General features: G+C 40.3%; 2 protein-coding genes across 4 annotated transcripts in view; both read left to right on the top strand.

Moving 5' to 3' along the window:
* The window catches only part of pald1a (phosphatase domain containing paladin 1a), an 89,128-nt gene extending 86,177 nt beyond the window's left edge, over positions 1-2,951 (top strand). For all 3 annotated transcript variants that reach the window (XM_034707708.1, XM_034707709.1, XM_034707707.1), the window contains exon 20: positions 1,962-2,951. In XM_034707708.1, the coding sequence (XP_034563599.1) occupies positions 1,962-2,111 (150 nt within the window). In that variant the 3' untranslated portion in view covers positions 2,112-2,951. The remainder of the gene's footprint in view (positions 1-1,961) is intronic.
* A 5,490-nt stretch (positions 2,952-8,441) lies between these two features.
* LOC117830342 (A disintegrin and metalloproteinase with thrombospondin motifs 14) overlaps positions 8,442-18,896 on the top strand; it is a 90,579-nt gene continuing 80,124 nt past the window's right edge. Inside the window, exon 1 of the mRNA XM_034708436.1 lies at positions 8,442-8,524. Within this exon, the coding sequence (XP_034564327.1) occupies positions 8,519-8,524 (6 nt within the window). The 5' untranslated portion in view covers positions 8,442-8,518. The remainder of the gene's footprint in view (positions 8,525-18,896) is intronic.

The raw sequence follows: 18,896 nt of genomic DNA, 5'->3' as shown, positions 1-18,896 counted from the left end.
AGCTGCCTCTGAAGCCACACCAAAATCCTGAACAAGGATCAGCTGTTTGCCTTTTCAAAGGCAGGACTCAGGTGAACTTGAACTATAAGGGTTATGTTGAAACACCTAAGTGCACCTAAGTTGTACACTTTCTTTTGGTAGTACTTTAAAATTGTAACTTCTGGACTTTTGTCATTTTGAATCCTTTTCAGAATTCATCTTAGAAGTTTGAGGTTTACCGCTCTCACATGAGTAGGGATGGGTACCTTTCACATTTGAACCGATACCGATGCCCGGTACCTGGGAATCGGTACCGGTACTCAACGGTACCAATTTTCGGTACTTTTGTGTGTTTATGTAGTAATAAATGTTAATTTGTTTAATAATAAAATCTCAATTTTTTTTTATTTAACATATGCATTTCATTTAACATGAAATGAACAGAAAAAGGATTATATAGGTGATTAGATATATTAGCTGACACGTGTTCGTGGCGTCTCTTTGCTCTTTCGGGAGTTTATCAATGAACACACGTGAATGACTGCGGACGGGAAAAAGTCAGTTCTCCGTCTCTTTATAATAACAGGACACACAACTTACGTGTTGGGCATTCACGCACACAGGGACGGTTATAAACAGGGCAGGTAGTCGGAGCAAGAGAGTCCGTCTCAACTTAATCCTCCTGCAGCTCTACCTCACAGTGAGTGCAGGCGCCCGTCAGCTGCAGGTTTTGTTTGGCACGCTCCCGCGCAGATGCAGAAAGCAGAAAGCAGAGACGTCCACCCGAGAAGTCTCTTTATTACAGGGCGAAAGTATGAAAAATCACCTCCTCTTCCACTCCCTCGCAGTCACAAGGATGCGTTTAGGTACCGAAACATGGTACCGTTTGAATTTACGTGAATCGGTACTCGGTAGTACCAATGGAATTCCGTCTGTACCTATAAAAGTATCGAATTCGGTACCCATCCCTACACATAAGATAAGATAAGATAAGATAGTCCTTTACTCGTCCCACAATGGGGAAATTCAAGTGTCACAGTAACAAAGTAGACACTGCAAAAAATAAATAAATAAAGCAAACAAGAGCCTATAAAGTAACAATTATTAAAAAGTTATTTGCAATTAAAATTAAAGAGGTAAAAAATAAGCATATCTTACAACATTTTTATATATATATTATTGGTTATATAGTCTGACCACTGCAGGAAGAAAAGACCTGCGGTACCTCTCTGTGAGACACCACGGGTGAAGAAGTCTGTCACTGAACAAGCTACTTAGTGTTGTTACGGACTCCTGGAGGGGGTGTGAAAGAGAGAGGTTAAAAGAATAAATAAGTTCTATTCAGATACATCCCTTCATACTGCTCGTACATAAGTCAGTGCTAGAGTCGGGCCACCCCAGTCAGAAAGTGTAGACACGCCCCTGGACACTCCTTGTTTATGTCATTTGAAGTCCACCCCAAAGTGTTTTATTTACGCTTTCTGTGGGCAATTTTTAGCCTTCAAGCCTTCACTGAGGCAAACATGATGACATCAATATGACATCATTGAGGTTACATAGCTATGTTAACAGCCCTGTCGTCTTTTTTCTGACTTTTTTTAAGAACGTCTGTTTGTGCGAGTACACTGAGAGCATGTGAATCCGAGTCATGGGTCTGAAGACATTACTCAAAAGTTTTCTTGTTCAGTAAAGTCAGGTTAAGTGCTCCTTTCAGTTGCAGGGATTGCTTGTGATGGAGTTATTTTAACTTGTGGGGTTTATATTTTTGACTATATTCTACCCTTTCCTGTTGTTTCCCAAACCCACAGCAGATGTCTATTGTTCCAATGCAACAGCTGCACATGTTAGGAAACCATCAGATGCTTCAACTCTGAAAACGGTGTGGTCAGAGCTTTTGTGTGGTCATGGCGGACAAATAAAAGAATGCCTCTCTGCTCTCTGCTTTGCCCCCCTTCATGGAGATTTTTGTGTTTCTGTGGTAGGTGGCTGCCAGAGCCGGAGTTTATGACATCCTCAACCAGCTGGGCTTCTCTGAGTTTGAAAACCCGAGGGACACTCAGCTGGCCAGGCTGCGCTACCGCTGGCAACACAGGAACATGCAGTCGCTTCCTTTCCGTGGAGAGTTCATCTGAGAGGGTCACTGTGAACGCACCAGGACAGTACTGTGCTTTTTAGACTTAAAGACATTTACATTAACAATGGTATGCCTTCTATACTTACCCCTGTATTATGCATATCTTCACTTCAGCTATTGTGTTACTTCTTTTATTTCTGTCTTTACTAGTTTGTGTTTTTCTGTTGATTTTTTGCAGAATGTTGCTCCTATATTAGAAGTTGATATTTGTGCCTTTGCCTTCTTATCAACGATAGAAAACAGAATTTTAATGTACTAATATTTATGTTTATTTTTTAAATCAAGCTTTGTACTCTTCAAGACGAGACACTCCTAAAGCCTCTGTAGGACCAGGATGAGAGTTAAATATTGTTATGGAGGAGAGAAATTCCACTGTGTTGTCAGCCAACAATTTTGTCTGTATGTCACAACTGTTTGCTGTTGTGTGAGCTGATATTTTTCCCCAAGCCCTGTCCATTTCTCCTCAGCACAGCTGTCATCAGTGGCTGTGCATGTTTGTCTTGAAGTTTCCAGGTTTAACGAGGGTTCCCTGTGTACATATGAAGGCTGTTGTTATTTAAATGTTACTGTCACCTTTGTTTTTTGAAGGCTGACCAGGGTGGGTGTATGAGGAATGTTGCGCAATATGCTAGTGCTCAGCTTTTTTTTTTTTGCTACAGCAGTACTCCAGTGAACACTCCATCTGTTGTACCTGTTTCTTTTAACATTTATTAACATGTCAACTTACAGGTACTAACAATGCAGCATGTTTTTGTTTTAGCTTTTATATTTTTTACTTAAATGCTGTAAATGTGTTCTTGTGTTTTTATTTTTTGTAAACAAAAATTCCAAACTTTTATTTGTTTCTGAGATTCCTGTTAAGTCCCAAAATCAAAATGGTGATCGCACTGCCTTACAGTGGTTTTGAAGGAACAGATATATAGCTTCTGTGTATTCCAAGGGTGTCCAAACCAGGGGCCTATATTACCTACAATTCAATTGGTCACAATCAGTTTGGTTGAAGCCATTGACTGTGTATAAAGATGGGCGACACGTCTCATTTTCCAACTGTTGCGCAAAAGTGAAGCCAAAATCCTCTGACTATGAGCACTGAAATCTTGTGCGTTTGTATTCAGAGCTCAGCTAATGTTGCCAAAATATTAACGTTCCGCCCATTCTGCTGACCAGAACACACCTCTAATTTACAGATGAGTGGCCACGCCTCTAATTTACAGATGAGTGGCAGAGTACCCTCAGGTTGGCGTAGTCTATAGCAGAACATATTCTTAGGTTGGTTTGAAGCTGACACTTGCAGTTATTGAATGTTCAATGACTGTTGTGAAATTTTGTTAGGCCCTCTTCTCTGCTAATCAATCATGGCATTATATCCCTTTTTCTTGCATTAAATAGCTTATTTAAACTTTTAGATAAATGAACACTGGGACATCAATCATGAGCTTTTAGAGCTAACTTTGATGACAGAAACCACGTTTGAGAAAATTGTATTTGCAGTGTAGTTTTTATTTTGTTTTAATCCATGTCTCATCTGTTAACATGGAGGAGGTGGGCTTTATGACCTACAGTTGTGCTCATAAGTTTACATGCCCTGGCAGAATTTGAGATTTCTTGGGTAGTTTCTGTTGTCATTATGATATAAAAAGAGTAAACACAGTTGTAATAATAATTTGCTTCACCCAACGGCTAACCATGAGGGGAAAAAAAGTTTTTCTCTTATCTTTCATATTCTCTGAAAAATGGCCAAAAAAATCCCAAACTCTGCCAGGGTATGTAAACTTATGAGCACAACTGTCTACTGCAGCCAACCTGAAGAGATTTTCTAAAACGCTTCACAAGTCATGTTGTCCATCTTTTTTATACAGTCTACAGCTGGAGCTAATGCTAAAAGCTGCTAATGTAGCCTTAAGTTGCTAGCCTCAAATGGAGATGAAGAGGAGGCTGCAGAGCTCTACAAAGGCCACCTCTTCATAACCCTCCAAACTTTAAATTTCAACCCTAGCCGATGCTGACTCCAGAGACACCACCTGAGACAATAAATCAGCTCACTTGGCTACCTGTGGAGCAACAAAAGGCGTCATACAACTATTTCACACATTCAGTTGGAACTCCCTCAAACCTTCAAACACACTTTGATGTGTGACAGTGAAGGAGTTCCCCTTTAATCTCCTCCACTCCTGATGGCTTCACAACCTCAGAGAGGATACAGTAATTATTTTGGCAACATGTGACTGTAAAACTTGTTGGAAGCAGCCTGACCTGCAAGTACTTCCTGTATAACTGGGGTTAAAACCACACTTTGTATTAGCCGATGTGCCACAAATATAATTTATGTTGGTGGCACAATTGGAGGGAACAAAAAGTGGCATGAGTCATCGGTCAGGTCAATGAAATAACTGCATTCTTTGTTAAAGAGAGCAACAAACACACCATTGTTTCCATTAAACACATCCCAGTCATTGTTAAGAGTGCCTGCATTTCTGGAGTGATTATAATTGTACAGTTTTATTTTTAAATTCTTAACAGTGTTTGTTTTTTTTAATCTTTGATTTGCCAATCGTGTTAAGTTAGAATGTAACTATACACTGAAAATGTGCATTTAAAACCAGAAATCCTGCCTTAAAACCACAAAGCCCTAAAATCCTTCCTCTAAATACTGCTTTACATATTTTCTTTTTCTGTCAGTGTGTTACATTTGCATCAAAAATCTGCACTGTACATATGTTTTCAGAGTAACTGAACAAAACAGGTTGTGATGTTTAATAATGAGAGAGCTTTTAGTTTGAGAGATTTGCTCCAAAAACTCATCTCTGCGTAGATGTAACACCATAATTCATTGTCATGCTTTTAATTTAATGTTTTTCTTCAAAGCAGTGCATTACCCTTTATTCACTGCTTGTGCCATTCATGTACTTTCCAAGGGGCTGAAATAAACTAGATTTAAGAGACTGTGTTTGCTTTTGGTGTCATTTTTATGTTGGTGTTTCAAAGGAGAGGAAATAAAACTGACCCGTGTGTGTCAGGGATCTGGCAGGGAGGATTTTCAATAAAACAACACTGTGAAACAAAGCCAAATAATTGTCTCTTCCCTTCTCAGCTTCCTGTCTTTTCCCTGCTTATCTCGACCTAATCTTCTGCTCCAGATACGCACCGCTAAGACTCCGCTCGTATATCCGGACGGCTTCTTTGTCTTGTGTCAATGCCAACCTTCGGGGAGCAGAGCAGGTTATGAACACAGAGCAGAAAACAGATGATTGATTGTTGGGCTGAAATCTTAACATTTTCCATATCCAGTAATAAAGAGCTTAGGCAGATCAAAGGACTAATCTGAGTTACCTTTTTGATGTGGACAGGTAGGGTCTTAATTAAAAAGAGAGAAAAAATTGGTCACTCTCTGTAAGAATAGAGGCCTGTGTGGGGATTAAAAGCCACCAGCCGGCACATCAGTGAAGCTCACTTGGCTTCGCTGGCGCGCTTTGAAAGGCTGATATCCCAGATCACTTCCCGTCTTGTAAGTGCATAGCGGGCTTATCTCTGGGAGCACGGAAGTTGTTAGGATTTTATCACACCATGGCCTATCCTGGATTATTGTAAATGAAAACCAAGTGGTCCAGATTGAAATGCTTCTTTTATAGTTTGATACACGTTTCCTTTTTACAACATCTCCTCTTATGGGCTGCTTTGACTGCTGTCTTTGTCAGAAATATACAAATATTAAACTAAACATATGTTAATGTATCAACACGCACTTCTACCATTCACATAGAAGTAGAAGATTAAATAATAGGGGCATTGACTGACCTACTGGTTAGCATGCGCCCCATGTATTCCCGCTATAGTCCTGGTCGCAGAGGCTGCTGATTTGACTCCCGACCTTGACCCATTGCTCCATGTCATCCCTTGTTCTCTGCTTCCCACATGTTCTGTCTCTCTTCAGCTCTTCAAATGCTTCTTTCATTGTTTATTTCCATTATTTCTATGCTACATCTTCTCATTGTATTGGCTGTTTTAGCCCTTTTTGTGCAGTGTAAAGGAGATAAGGATTCAAACACAATAAAACAAACATTTTTAAAGTGCATACTGTCTCTTTCTAGATTTCCATTCATTCCACTAACAAAGAAAAATAGGTTAAAACAACATTCAGATATGAAAAAGGGCTATTCAGTTGCAGCATATGGCCAACTTGACTCGAGGTCAAGATAAGCCCAGGACATGAGGACCATGCTTGGATGATATAGCGGCCCCCTCTCCTTTGAAATCCCTTCCAGACTCATTGAGATACTCCCCAATGTGAAACTCAAGCTAGCGGTTCTGAAGGATCCCGAGATTAGGGCGGACAAAGAGTGGCTTTGAGAGGTGAGCGGCCGGAGGGGATGTAATGAACTTCATGTGAAAAGCTTCCCTCTGCAGATGAGAGAGCTGCTCCGGAGAGGAGAGGAGAGGAGAGGAGGCATGGTGCCGGTGTGAGGGGTGCACGGGTTCGCCAGCGTCCTCTTTTATTGTTCTTGAGAGGATAAAGGCAGCGTTACAAACACCTCAGAGACTAAAGTTTGCTCTCTGCCCTCTCAGGGATTCCATCAGTTATAACAAAACGAAAGAGGCAAAAAAAAAGGGTTCTTGTTAAGTCTGTGTTGGCAAATACACATCCAGGCCTTCAATTGAAGCCCTGATAGACTCCGTTCTGACACACTCTGCTGAGCAAGCTAATGAAAAGTCTTAGCTGGAGGGATAAAAATACTGATTGAATTAATGGAGAGCTTTTCAATGCTTATTTTACCCCATTCATGAAGCATAATTAGACTTAAGTTTTGTTAGACACCTTGATTCCTGATTAAAGCGGTTATCTCATCAATATTTAAGTATTGTACACCTTCAATATTTAAAGTGGGTAATGAAAAAGACTTAGGGCGGATTTCTAAAAGATTAAACTTCCAGTAAGACTTCACATAGAGGGATAAATCCAACCAGCTGTATTGCTCATTTAAAAATGAATCAATCATAGATCATAACAAATTAAGAACCATCAAACTGAAAATGCGGCTGACACTCCGGCCGAAAATATTTTCCCACTAAAAGAAAGAAAAAGAAGATTATAAGGATTCAAAAAATCCATCAAGTTCAAAGTTTTTAGATATTGAGCAGAGCTGTGCCTCAATGCTTATACTAACTCCTAAAATGAATAATGGTAACCCACAAGCACTCACTGCTATTTGTGAGAGGGGTTACTAAGATCTCAAACACCTCTTTCAAACCATGCTCTTTCCAAAACGTTGCGAACAAACCTCAAATTAAGAACCCTGTGATTTGGTGCAAAGGGTCAGCAAGTGTCACTGATTGTTACCTTGTAAAGATGGTTCTCAGATCAGAATTATCCTGGACTGAAGTGGCTGAACTTTGGACCTTATGTGTCTGTCTCTTTATGTGACAGTGTCCAAATTACTGCACATTTAATTGAACAGTAATACAAAAATATATAAGCATAATATGTAATGGTTTTTGTTGTTGTTGTTTTTACTGTGTAGCTGGAGCATTTCCTATATATAGAATATTAGTATGGCTTACTTGTGCATTTCATTTGAGTCTACAGCCAGTTTATGGTTTACTTAATTTGAATTAACATAACAAATTGAGGACGACCTCTTCCAACATACCTCCCTCTCAAGCCACCTTGCATTGCGCTTGAGCCCTCCTAACAGCGTCTCAGATTACACTTATGTTTATGAGCTGCCACCAACTCACATTTTAACACGCTGATGCCTACGTTTTGTTTTGTTTGTTTGTTTGTTCTTTATTTTTTCTTCTTTCTCTTTCTCATATCGTATGAATGTATGACTCTTAATTGTGCTGTAAATTTTACCAACTGAACTTCTGTCAGCATTATAGCGTCTTTCTTTTATTCTTATTTGCTTATTGGTTTCCATTATGCCCTTAATGTTTGTCTTGTTTTTTTTTGTCTTATCTATAACAAAAATCAATAAAAACAAAGTGAAAAAAACCCCCAAAAACATAACAAATTGAAAAAAGAAAAATAGCTTGAGAACAAGCCAGGACAAATTTGGATTGTATGTGAGTTTTGTGTGTTGATTTCTTCTCTGGGAGTAGCAATGTCCCACTGACAATATCCCTAATCAATAAAAAAAACATAACAGCATCAGCACCTCCAGCCTTGCTTTCAATTATGGAACAAAAGCCTATTAAATGACTCTTTAGATCGATCATTATGCTTTTTTATTACTTCTTTAACCTGTGGGAAGATTTCCTCAAGTAATGCTCCAAGACTGAAGAAACTATAAAGATGCTTTTATTTTGAAAGGGTAATGCCGGAAGTAGAAATGTTTTTAAAGCCGAATGTAGGTTACTGCAAAACGACTTGTATATTTCAGATGTTATTGTCGGTTGAGCACCTGGCTGATGAGGGTACAAGGTTTGTCTCTTATTTATTTGTTGTGCCAGTTAATATAACGTGAATTTATAACCTCCTTTTGTGGTTTTTATAGGCTTGACACTGAGTGTTTGTAAGCTAGCAAGGATGCTGCATTAGCTCTATGAACCGTACATCCGGTTGTGTCAACAAGCAACTCACATTCATTGCATTTGTAACAAGTGGACTGAAATGACTAATAGTTTTAAAACTTTGTATTTATTATGTTTTTGGATAAGTTTTGCCAAACGAAGAAGGTAAAAAATGCAACTTGTGTTAATTTGTTTTTAAGTAAAGAGTTTGATTATTACATTTTGAAAATGTGCTCACCTGCAGCAATCTATTTGAGCTTCTCAACACATAGTAGGGTTGCCAACTTTCTCACAATTAAATAAGGGACATGTGCACTGTGCCATGGTGGTGTGAGCATGATGTGTGAATGCAGCATATATTCATATTCTGATTCAACTGGAAATGCAGAAAGTGTGTATATTCCCTTTAATCCTTACTATATCATTATTTTAACCTCATGTGAATAAACCTCAAAGAAACCACAATTTGGCTCTTTACATCAAAAATCAGGCAAAAGAAAAATTAAATGCAAAAGAGGAGTATGACTCACCAAATTGTACTTTTTCCATGGATACTTTTTGCTGCTCTTGACTGACTCAAGCAGTCTTTTGTCCTTTTACACAGTAAGAGAGAAGTTCTTACATCACAAGTCATAGTTTACAGATATTTCAAGTTCATTTTTGATCAGTCTGACTATTTAATGGCCATCAGAGAGAAAATCCTCTTTACACTTTTTTGCAGGACTTGGCATATTTGCGCTGTGTACAACTGATGCGCGTGAGGGGGCCTGTGATTGGATGACAGGCGTTGTGATTGGCACATCAACTGCCACTGCCGTTTTATCTGATCCAGGATCTGTAGAGTGCAGTCTGCTGAATTTACAAGAGTTAAAAGTCAATATACAGGACAATTAGGGTCCCATATGAAACAAACCAATTTAGCCCAATATACGGGATGTCCCGGCTAATACGGGACAGTTGGCAACCCTAACACATAGTAACATTTATGGCTTTAAAAAAAAGTGTGTTTATTTCATATTTAAATACAAAATGTTAAAGTTGTGATGAACATATTTAAACACATAAGCACAATACATTTTGTGAGTTTGCATATGCCAAGCATGACTATGTTTCTACCTTATGTAACCTCAGGTCTTATGGTGTGTTCAATGAGCCACTGTAAACACAGCTTTTTTCAGATCTACTTGACTTTTTGGAGTTACTTTGTCCACTTGGGTGATTATTTTTCAAAGAAAGCCCCTCTTACCTGTGAAGGTCTGTTTTTGGCCCAATCCTATTTTCTGTCTCTAAATATATATATACTTCCCCTGAGGTCTGTTTTCTAAAAATATGATGGCTCATTCCACTGCTTTGCCAATGATGTACAAATATAACCTGTCTTTGATATTGAAAAGTTACAGTTCACTGCAGCCCTTGCTTATCTTTCTGATAGACGTCAGATTATGGTTAAAGCTGGGGTTGGTAGTCAGATTTTTTGTTATACTGGTTAAAATGATCTTTATGTCCAGAGTGCAATCAATACATAATGTGTTCTTAAAAAATAGTGAAAAAAAGCCGCTATCTACAGCCGGATGAAACCTGGGAAAACACTAACCAATCCCTGCCATCAGGAGCCAAATTATGAAACCAATCAAATCCCGTCCTGCTGTTCTGCCCGCCTCCTGTGCGTACATTTCATGTTTGTTTGTGTTTTTACTTTTCACTATGATAATGTTTTGGTGTTTTCTTACCACTGAGTGAGACATGAGTTGACGTAATGCAAAGCACAAACGATGTGCTGAGGACGGTTTGGAATCAGTCACGATCATATGGTCGCAAATCAGCGGCGTTCGTGCATGTGAGCGGGGGCGTCATTTTGGAGGAGCTCCGAGGGGAGGGGGGGAGGGGTTAGACGGAGTCCTGAGGGAATGCTACATTCAAATTCATGCTAGTTTTCCGTGACCAACCCTAGCTTTAATGTGTGGTGCCAGTTTAGCTCAGTTGGTAGAGCAGGCGTCCCATGTACAGTGGCTAGAGTACTCGTTGCACTGGCCGAAGGATTGATTCTGGTCCCTGCATGAATTGGTGCATGTAATTCCTCCCCGTCTCTCTTGAGCTGTCCTATCAAAATAAAGCCCCAAAAATAAAAGAAGATAGTTAAGCTTAAACTTCCTCAACCTAAATAAGAGAAAGACAGAGATAACTGTGTATGGACACCCAGAAGGTTGGACGTGAGCACTCTCAATCCTCAAGTCACCAGTTTTCATCCTTCAGTTTAGAGTCTTGATGTTTATTTTGGCAGTTTTTAGATTTGGCAGACAGATTTCTTCTGTTGCCAAGTCCACCTCCTTTCAAGTGAGACTTACAGAAAGGTTGATCTTCCTTTTAAAGATTTAAAGAGAGTGATAATTTTAACATCTTGCCTTGATTGTTATTCTTTGCATGTGGGTTTAGCACAGTCATGTATTCAGAATGCTGCTGCTGCTCGCCTCCTGACTGGAAAGGAAAACAGTACAAAGCTGTGCTGCTCTCCACTCTCTCTCTCCACTGGCTTCCAGTCACGGAGTCAATTAAAAAACTTTGTTGTTGACCTACAGCACTTTCAATGGATTTGCACAGCCTTACTTAGCTGAGCTTCTCCATATCCATACTCCAGCGAGAGCACTGAGGTCAACCAATCAGCTGCTCCTGGATATGCCTAAAACTGGGTTGAGCACCAGGGACGCTGGAGCCTGTGTAGTAGCTGCCTTTAACCTGTGGAACAGCATACCACTTCACGCTTGAATATTTTAAATCATTGTGATGATAACATCAATCAATCTTTACTTGTATAGCATCAAATCACAAATGAGCAGAACCAGACTCATGTTGGGGAGTGAGATAGGATCCCAGTGTGTCTGTCGTCAGTTCCCCCGGCAGTCTAAAGGCCAAATTCCACCAGATCCGTCTCCGGTCCATCTCCGATCTGTCACGGCACCGGATCTGATAGGTTTCTATTCTAGTCAATCTGTTAACCCCCACGGGATCTGCTCCATTGCGTTCCGGCTGCGTCTCTGATCCGGCAGGTCGGAACACAACGGATCAGATGCGCAAGACTTCAATTTTTGTCGGATGCCCGAGCACGACGTATCAATTCAGCACAGAGCAGATGGAGCGGGACAGGAAGTCAGGCACCAAAACAAAATTTAAACATCCAGTTAATTTTCAGAATAAAACACTTGTTACGTTTTTAACTTAAAGGGGACATATCACGCTTTTTTCATCAATATATATTGGTCTAAGAGGTCCCCAAAACATGTCTTTAAAGTTTATGCTCAAAAAAACACTTTGAAATCAGATTTTGGCCTGCCTGAAAAGTCCTCTTCTTCATTCCTCATCAGAACACTCTGTTTTCTCTCTGACCACGCCCCCTCCGGAAGTGGATGTGCCTCGGCTCTCCAGCACGTTGATCTAATGTTTACATGTTGGCTGAATATACATGGCTGCTCAGAGATCGCGTTACTTCAACCCTCTGAATCTGATCCTGACGGAGAGGCGCCTGTAGCAGGACCTTTCTGAACGATTGGTCACAGATTTAGTGTTTCTTGTTGTTTTATTTATCAGTATGTAGACGTGTGTCTTGGTACACAGCTACGAACATGTAGCTATGTGGCTATGCTAACTAGCGCTAGCACTTATCCATGATAAATAAAAATCATCCACTAGATCTTCAAATCTGCAGACGTGGGGAGTAAAACCGACCTCTGCCAGAAAGGCAGCGGGACCTTTTATGAAGGATTGGTCACAGATTTAGTGTTTCTTGTTGTTTTATTTGTCAGTATGTCGACGTGTGTCTTGGTACACAGCTACAGCTACAGCTACAGCTACACAGCTACACAGCTACAGCTACAGCTACAGCTATGAACATATAGCTATGTGGCTATGCTAATTAGCGCTAGTACTTATCCATGACAAATAAAAATCATCCACTAGATCTTCAAATCTGCAGACGTGGGGAGTAAAACCGACCTTTGTGTTTATTAAGACAGCCTACAACTAGCATGTCTCCCTCCTAAGCTCCTTGTTACCACACATTTGTGCAGGTAATGAAAAACGGAGGAGGGGTTGAGTTGTATTTTATACAGTCTATGGGCTGAACAAGCTCTGAGCTCTGACTCCGTGACAGACCGGATATTGTTGTTACGTAACAAAAACACGGAAGTCTGAAACGGCTCGTTTCACACACATTTACAGAAAGGTGTAGAAATCAAAACAGCGGCAGAATGGATTTTTTTCATTCTCGGGGGGTTTGTAGACATGCCAGGGACACATATTTCAGGTAGAGAACCATTAAAAAGTCAATTTTGCATGATATGTCACCTTTAACTATGCCAACAAAATATAATTAAGAGCGGAGGCAGGCCTGTAGTCATCAAGTCAGAGGTTTTCAGAGGCTGATAAAGACAACATGGGTGGGGAGAGGAGGAGGAGAATCCTTGATTCAGTGATTACCGCTGGAAATCCTCGATCACATGACTCCAGATGTTCGGCGGTCATGCTCCATGCTGCATTCCGAAAACGCAACCGGTGGGTGTTGACCAAGTGGCAACTTGCGGTCACAGACTATGAAGCCCATGCGGAAGTGTTATAAACTGCAGTTCATCTAGGATCTGCTTGAAGCTGGCTGCAGACAACATAGCTGTTGGCTGGGAGGCTCAAACTACGTCACACTCTGCCTGGTTGAGTTCCGCATTTCCAATATGGCTGCCGCTGTCGATTGGCTTCAAAACAGCGCTCAGGAACAGATGGGTGAAGTCAAGGTTACTAAGTCCATATTTTATACAGTCTATGCTGTTGACGGACGAGAGAGCATGGAGCTGGACCGCAGCGGATAGGAGAAGGACCAGACATGGATCTGGTGGAAGTCCCATGTAAGCCTATAGCAGCGTAACTAAGAGCTGGTCAAAGCTTGAGCCAGCTCTAACTATAAGCTGTATCAAAAAAGAAAGTGTTAAGCCTAACCTTAAAAGTAGAGAGGGTGTCTGCCTCCTGGATCCACACTGGTAGATGATTCCAAAGGAGATGGGCCTGATAACTGATGGCTTACCTCCCATACTACTTTTGGAGACATAACATAAACATAAACATAAACCCGACAGATTTAACTATTTTTATATAAATATGATGCATTGTTGTTGTCTTGTTGTGCACCCATCGTTTTACTCTTTAGTGTTACATGAGTTGTGACAATGTTCTTTGATAGGAAAAAGTAGTAAGATGACCGGGGTGGATAAATAAAAACATTATACTACAGTGAAGGGATGGCTTTTTTTCCCACGAAGCAACATGACAGTCTACTTTTTAAGCCATGACAGCAGTTGTTCCCATGAGCTGCCTAAGTGCTTTAAACCATGACGACAAAGATCCCACAGCCTAAACAGAGTGCTTATTTTAAACCAATCCCTGATCTTTCCCTAAGCAAAACTTAAGTTGTTTACGTAGCAAAACTTACCCAAATCTTCTGACCATAGCTTTGCCAAATTATAGAATCTATTTATTTTCACAGTGATTTGTGACAGATTTCAAAGGTTTAAATGCTCACTCTGTTGGGTGTCTTGATGTTTGGTAAGGAGAGAAGTAAGCGTAGTTCCAAAAATGTTGAACCAGTCATTTCACTTTCAACTAAATGTAGCTTCAAACTGTTTTTTTGGGACATGATGTAAGAAAAGGACTTATATCATTATCCTCTACGTAGGAGGTAATGATTCGACGTTTGACACAATTATGGTGACACATAAATCAGATCTGCTGCAGCTGCACATACAGAAAAGACTCCCACACTCATTACTGACTAATCACTTTTTCCAGCAGAAAGTCAAGTGAAACTCATCGAGTCTGACCCGGGTCATAACTCAGCTCTTGTTCTGAACCATCCAGTCCAAAAATCCTTCCATCCGCACAGTCAGAGGACCATAATAACAACGTCTTCGAAGTTGCTGGTTTGTAACTTGGCAGACGCAGACGCTCCTCTCTGCCCTCAAGCTGCCGGGCAGACCAGCAGCTGCTTCGCATCTCGCTGCATCTCGAAGATGAAAAGTCACATATTTTCTCAGCACGCTGGCATGGCTAGACCACATTACAGCACACTCTGAGGCATCCACAGCTCCACAAACTGTACTCTGACTTCTCTCTGTGGGAAGGCAGTGAGTGGAAGGAGCTTGATTCTTTGCAGCCTCAACCTCAGACATTGGGAAAACTACTGTTCTGCAGAATTCAGTGGTCCTACCGTGACTTTTGAAAGATTAATATTGCAGATATCACATGTTTGATTTTGAAACATGTCTTTGTGAAGCATAAAGAGGGGAAAAAAAAGTTAACTTTCAAGTGTTTATAATTCAGTAAACCCTTTCTTCTAGGACTATCTGTGTAGACTTTGATTCATTTTTGGATAGGAGTATATTAAAGTTTTGCTCTTGCTCCTCTGTTGTAAAGCACACAGTGTTCTAATGCAAGCACTGTAGTAGAAAATTGTTCTGGTGTGTGGACTTAACCACAGACTGTGAGTGCAGCTATTCATTTCAGAGGGGAAAAAACAAGGCTTCTAATTGAATACTCTGCTATATTGTGGAATTTTGTCCTGGCTTTAAGACACAAGTAAAGAAAGGAAGAAAAAAAGAGCACAAAAAACAAAACGGAGAAAACGGTATGGATGGAAAAACAGCATAAAACTTCTTACAAGGCAGTTAATGGTTTCCATCTTATAATGCTGTGGTTAGTTTCCATAGCTTATTAATGCACAACTCTGGATCTCCATCCTTGGGGGGATGAGTGTGTAAAAGCCACACCTGCTCTGCATTCGCCATCCCGGTTGTATGGAGGTAATTAGCTGCAGAGTGAGGGTGTGTGGAGGGGGTAACAGACACAGTTGAGTAACAGTGCAGGGAAAAGAATGTCCAGTCTAGACACCTTCTCCTCCAAAAAGAAAAAAAAAGTACCTGTTAGTCAAAACTGAGGGCCTATCCAACCGCTGTCTCTTCTTCTGAGGTGGATTCCAGAGTTGTTGGTTTAGTTTCTGTGTGCTCACGTCTGGCTAAGACTAAACTGGACTCCAGCAGGCGTGTGAGCCCGGGCCAGAGGAGTTCAGTCATCCAAAGTTTGAGCAGGCCAATCTCCACTGATAGAATCTGCTGCGCAGTTTTCTCACCTTCTAAGCCTCTAATCATGGAGTTGGATGTGTTTCCTTTCTGCAGATGGATCATATGCTCACAGTGACATCTGCAGGATTAGACCAGATTATGAAATCTTGAAGACAAGAAACTACATGAGGTCATTAAATCGTATAATGCAGGGGGCGGTCTTTGTTGATACTAGCATTGAACTCATTGCACACAGGTAGTTATTAAGTCTGATTTCATGAAGACAGGCTCACTTACCCTTTCCACACCAGCCCTTTATTTTGCTTTATAAAGAAAGGCTTAAGTCTATGTAAGGGATAATGTATAGTGAGTGGGTTGTTATGGCAGATTGGAACCCTGACAGTGTGAGCAGGACTGATGAAAAGCAGCGAGGTCTTGTCTGAAACCTGAAGGGGTTCCTCTGCTATAACAACGTGTTCACTATGAGTTCTTCCCCTTTTACACGTCTATTTACTTGTTAAGTCAATAACTTTACACCAAATATTTGGACATGATTTAAAAAATGTCTGAAAATAGTCTGGCACTCTCAGTTCCAGCTGCGTCGAAAGTAATGGATAATGTTTGTTGTTATTTGGCGCTATACAGATAAAAATTGATTGATTGATTGAACTGCCAAATTAGCTGTTGTTACTAGGGATAGGAATTTACAGTAATCCTTGTACTTGATTACTCGAATTACCTAATGCACGACTACTCGAGTACTCGCAATTATTATTATTCTTTAACGGTAAACAAAAATAAATGAATTAATAAATAAAAGTCAACTTTGGTTATTAGCAGGCTAATCTACTCTGCTCTGGTTTGGTCAGAACAACGTGTGTCAACAGGGCTAGCAAAAGACGTGATGCGAGACTGTCTGTTATCTGTCTCCACTGTTTTCTCCTTGTGCTTTCAGCGTATGTGGTTAAGCATCAAACTAGTATTTCTATGGTATGCAAGTTTAACGCCACATATCACTGCATATTAACTTCATCGTTTCTTTCAAAGTACTTCCAGACATCACTTTTTTTTTTAACTGACATGTCGCAGGTGTTGCAGACGGTTCTGTATTTGTTGTGCTTTTGCTTTCGGTGGAGTAATATGTTCCTAGAGAGTTGCCATAGCTGCTGTAAAACTGTTGTTTTTGCTGAAATCTGGCTCGGCGTGTACTAAAGCTGAAGCCGTGGCCGGAGAAGTCATACGTTTATATCCCGTTAATTATTTTCTTACCTAATATATTCAGTTAGGCGAAAACAGAAAGCACATGGTCACACATGCAACGCTGTATGAGTTCAAGTTATGTTGCCAGGTGGGCGGGTAACAAAATGCTACTTGAATAATGGGGTCAACGGCGAGTACTTGAGTACTCGAGTAATCGTACCTATCCCTAGTTGTTACTGACATCAAAGAGGGGGTATTATACAATTTTTTAGGCTTCATATTGCCCCTCTGATAGCTTTGTAGTAGCTTTACATGATTTACAGCCCGAACAAATTCTTTACTTATCTCAGGCTGGTGTCTTTGAAACTCCTCATTTCAGCCTCTGTCTGTAAAGCGACTGTCTCTGTAAGGTCCCTTCAGCATTCTGGAAGCCTCCTTCACTGTTACCATACAACAAAGTTGTGCTTCTCTTTTTAAAATGACAAATTTTCCCATTTGAGGGGGTGAACTTGAATTCTTTTGATAGATTGCTATGATTAAATTAATTTCATGCATTCTTAGCAACAGTGTGCTCTGGAGAAATAAGACCATTGCTACTGGATATCGACCAATCAGAATCAAGTATGTACTACAGCTGTGTACTAACCATAGACTGTATAAAATATGGACGGAGTATCCGTGATGTCACCCATCTGTTCCTGAGCGCTGTTTTGAAGCAAATCAACCAGCCATATTGGAAATGCGGGACTCAACCAGGCAGAGTGTGACGTAAAGAGGCGAGGTTTGAGCCTCCTAGGCAACAGCTATGTGTTCCCGACCAGGAGTCAAGTCAGTCATGTCCTTATTTGGTCAAAAACTCGTAATCTTAATATCTTCTGAACTGTCGCGTTAGAAAACAATTCAACCCCCGTACAGTGTGTGCCGATAGAGAGATTAGCTACGTTGAGCCAAGCCGTGTTTTGAACCAGGCTGTAAACATGTTTATTAATGCTGCAAAGATCGTCTTTTTTGAATTGGTGTCTATGTGGTTTCCGGTGTTCCTGCAGCCAGCCTCAAGCGGATTCTAGATGAACTGCAGTTTATAACACTTCTGCATGGGCTTCATAGTTTGAGACCGGAGGTTGCCGCTTGGTACTAACCCAAAATAACTTGCACATCGAGAGTTTTTTTAATGTTAAGGCTGGAAGTGTTCGCCATGTTGATACCAGCTCTGAACAAATAGCAATGCCACAATAAAAGACAGGGTCCATTATGTTTGCTTTGTTGGCCATAGTAAAGAATACAGTAGCACCACACAGGACTTTTTAACACAAAGAAAGATTCACTGTTGTGGAAATCAACTTAATTTACATACTCTCAAATGCTGAATAAAGATGGAAGCATTGATTTAAAGACTTCAAAACTAGACATGGGACCTACACCTGCAGCTGTAGCAGTTACGAAGCGTGTGTGAGGTGTCAGAGGCTATACTACTTGTAGTCCTTTCTTTAGAGACCTTCTGCTGTAGATGCTGCTTAGAAGCTCCAGCTCCATTCCAATGATTTTGTATGTTGCTCAAAAGCACCAAACCAGGCTGTTATGTTAACATACACATCATTTTGGATTATTTTATTAATCTGGAGGAATTTAAAACTAGGATTAAAGATCATCTGACCAGTGTGTGCACGTGTTTGACTGCTGAATGCTGATAATTTATGCATGGATGTGATAGTTACTTGTTGTCTTTTGTTTGTGTTATTAATTTGACTCCCTTGTGGAAAAAAAAAGTTTTGTATCTCAATCATGTTCAAATAAAGTTGAATAAAAAACTAAATGAAAAAAGCTACATTGTGCACTTTATATCTTTTACACTTTTGCATATTTGTCTTCTTTTTATATATCTACATTTACTGCTTTTATATGCCCTTGAGTATGGCCTTGTGGGATAGCTGAGGCATTTTCACTGCCATCTGTATGAGCATGTGACAAATAAAAATCTTGAA

The sequence above is a fragment of the Notolabrus celidotus genome, chromosome 18 (assembly GCF_009762535.1).
Source record: "Notolabrus celidotus isolate fNotCel1 chromosome 18, fNotCel1.pri, whole genome shotgun sequence".
In the NCBI taxonomy this organism is placed as follows: Eukaryota; Metazoa; Chordata; class Actinopteri; order Labriformes; family Labridae; genus Notolabrus; species Notolabrus celidotus.
Note: the sequence above shows the minus strand (reverse complement) of the source record. Positions and strands in the feature narration are given on the sequence as shown.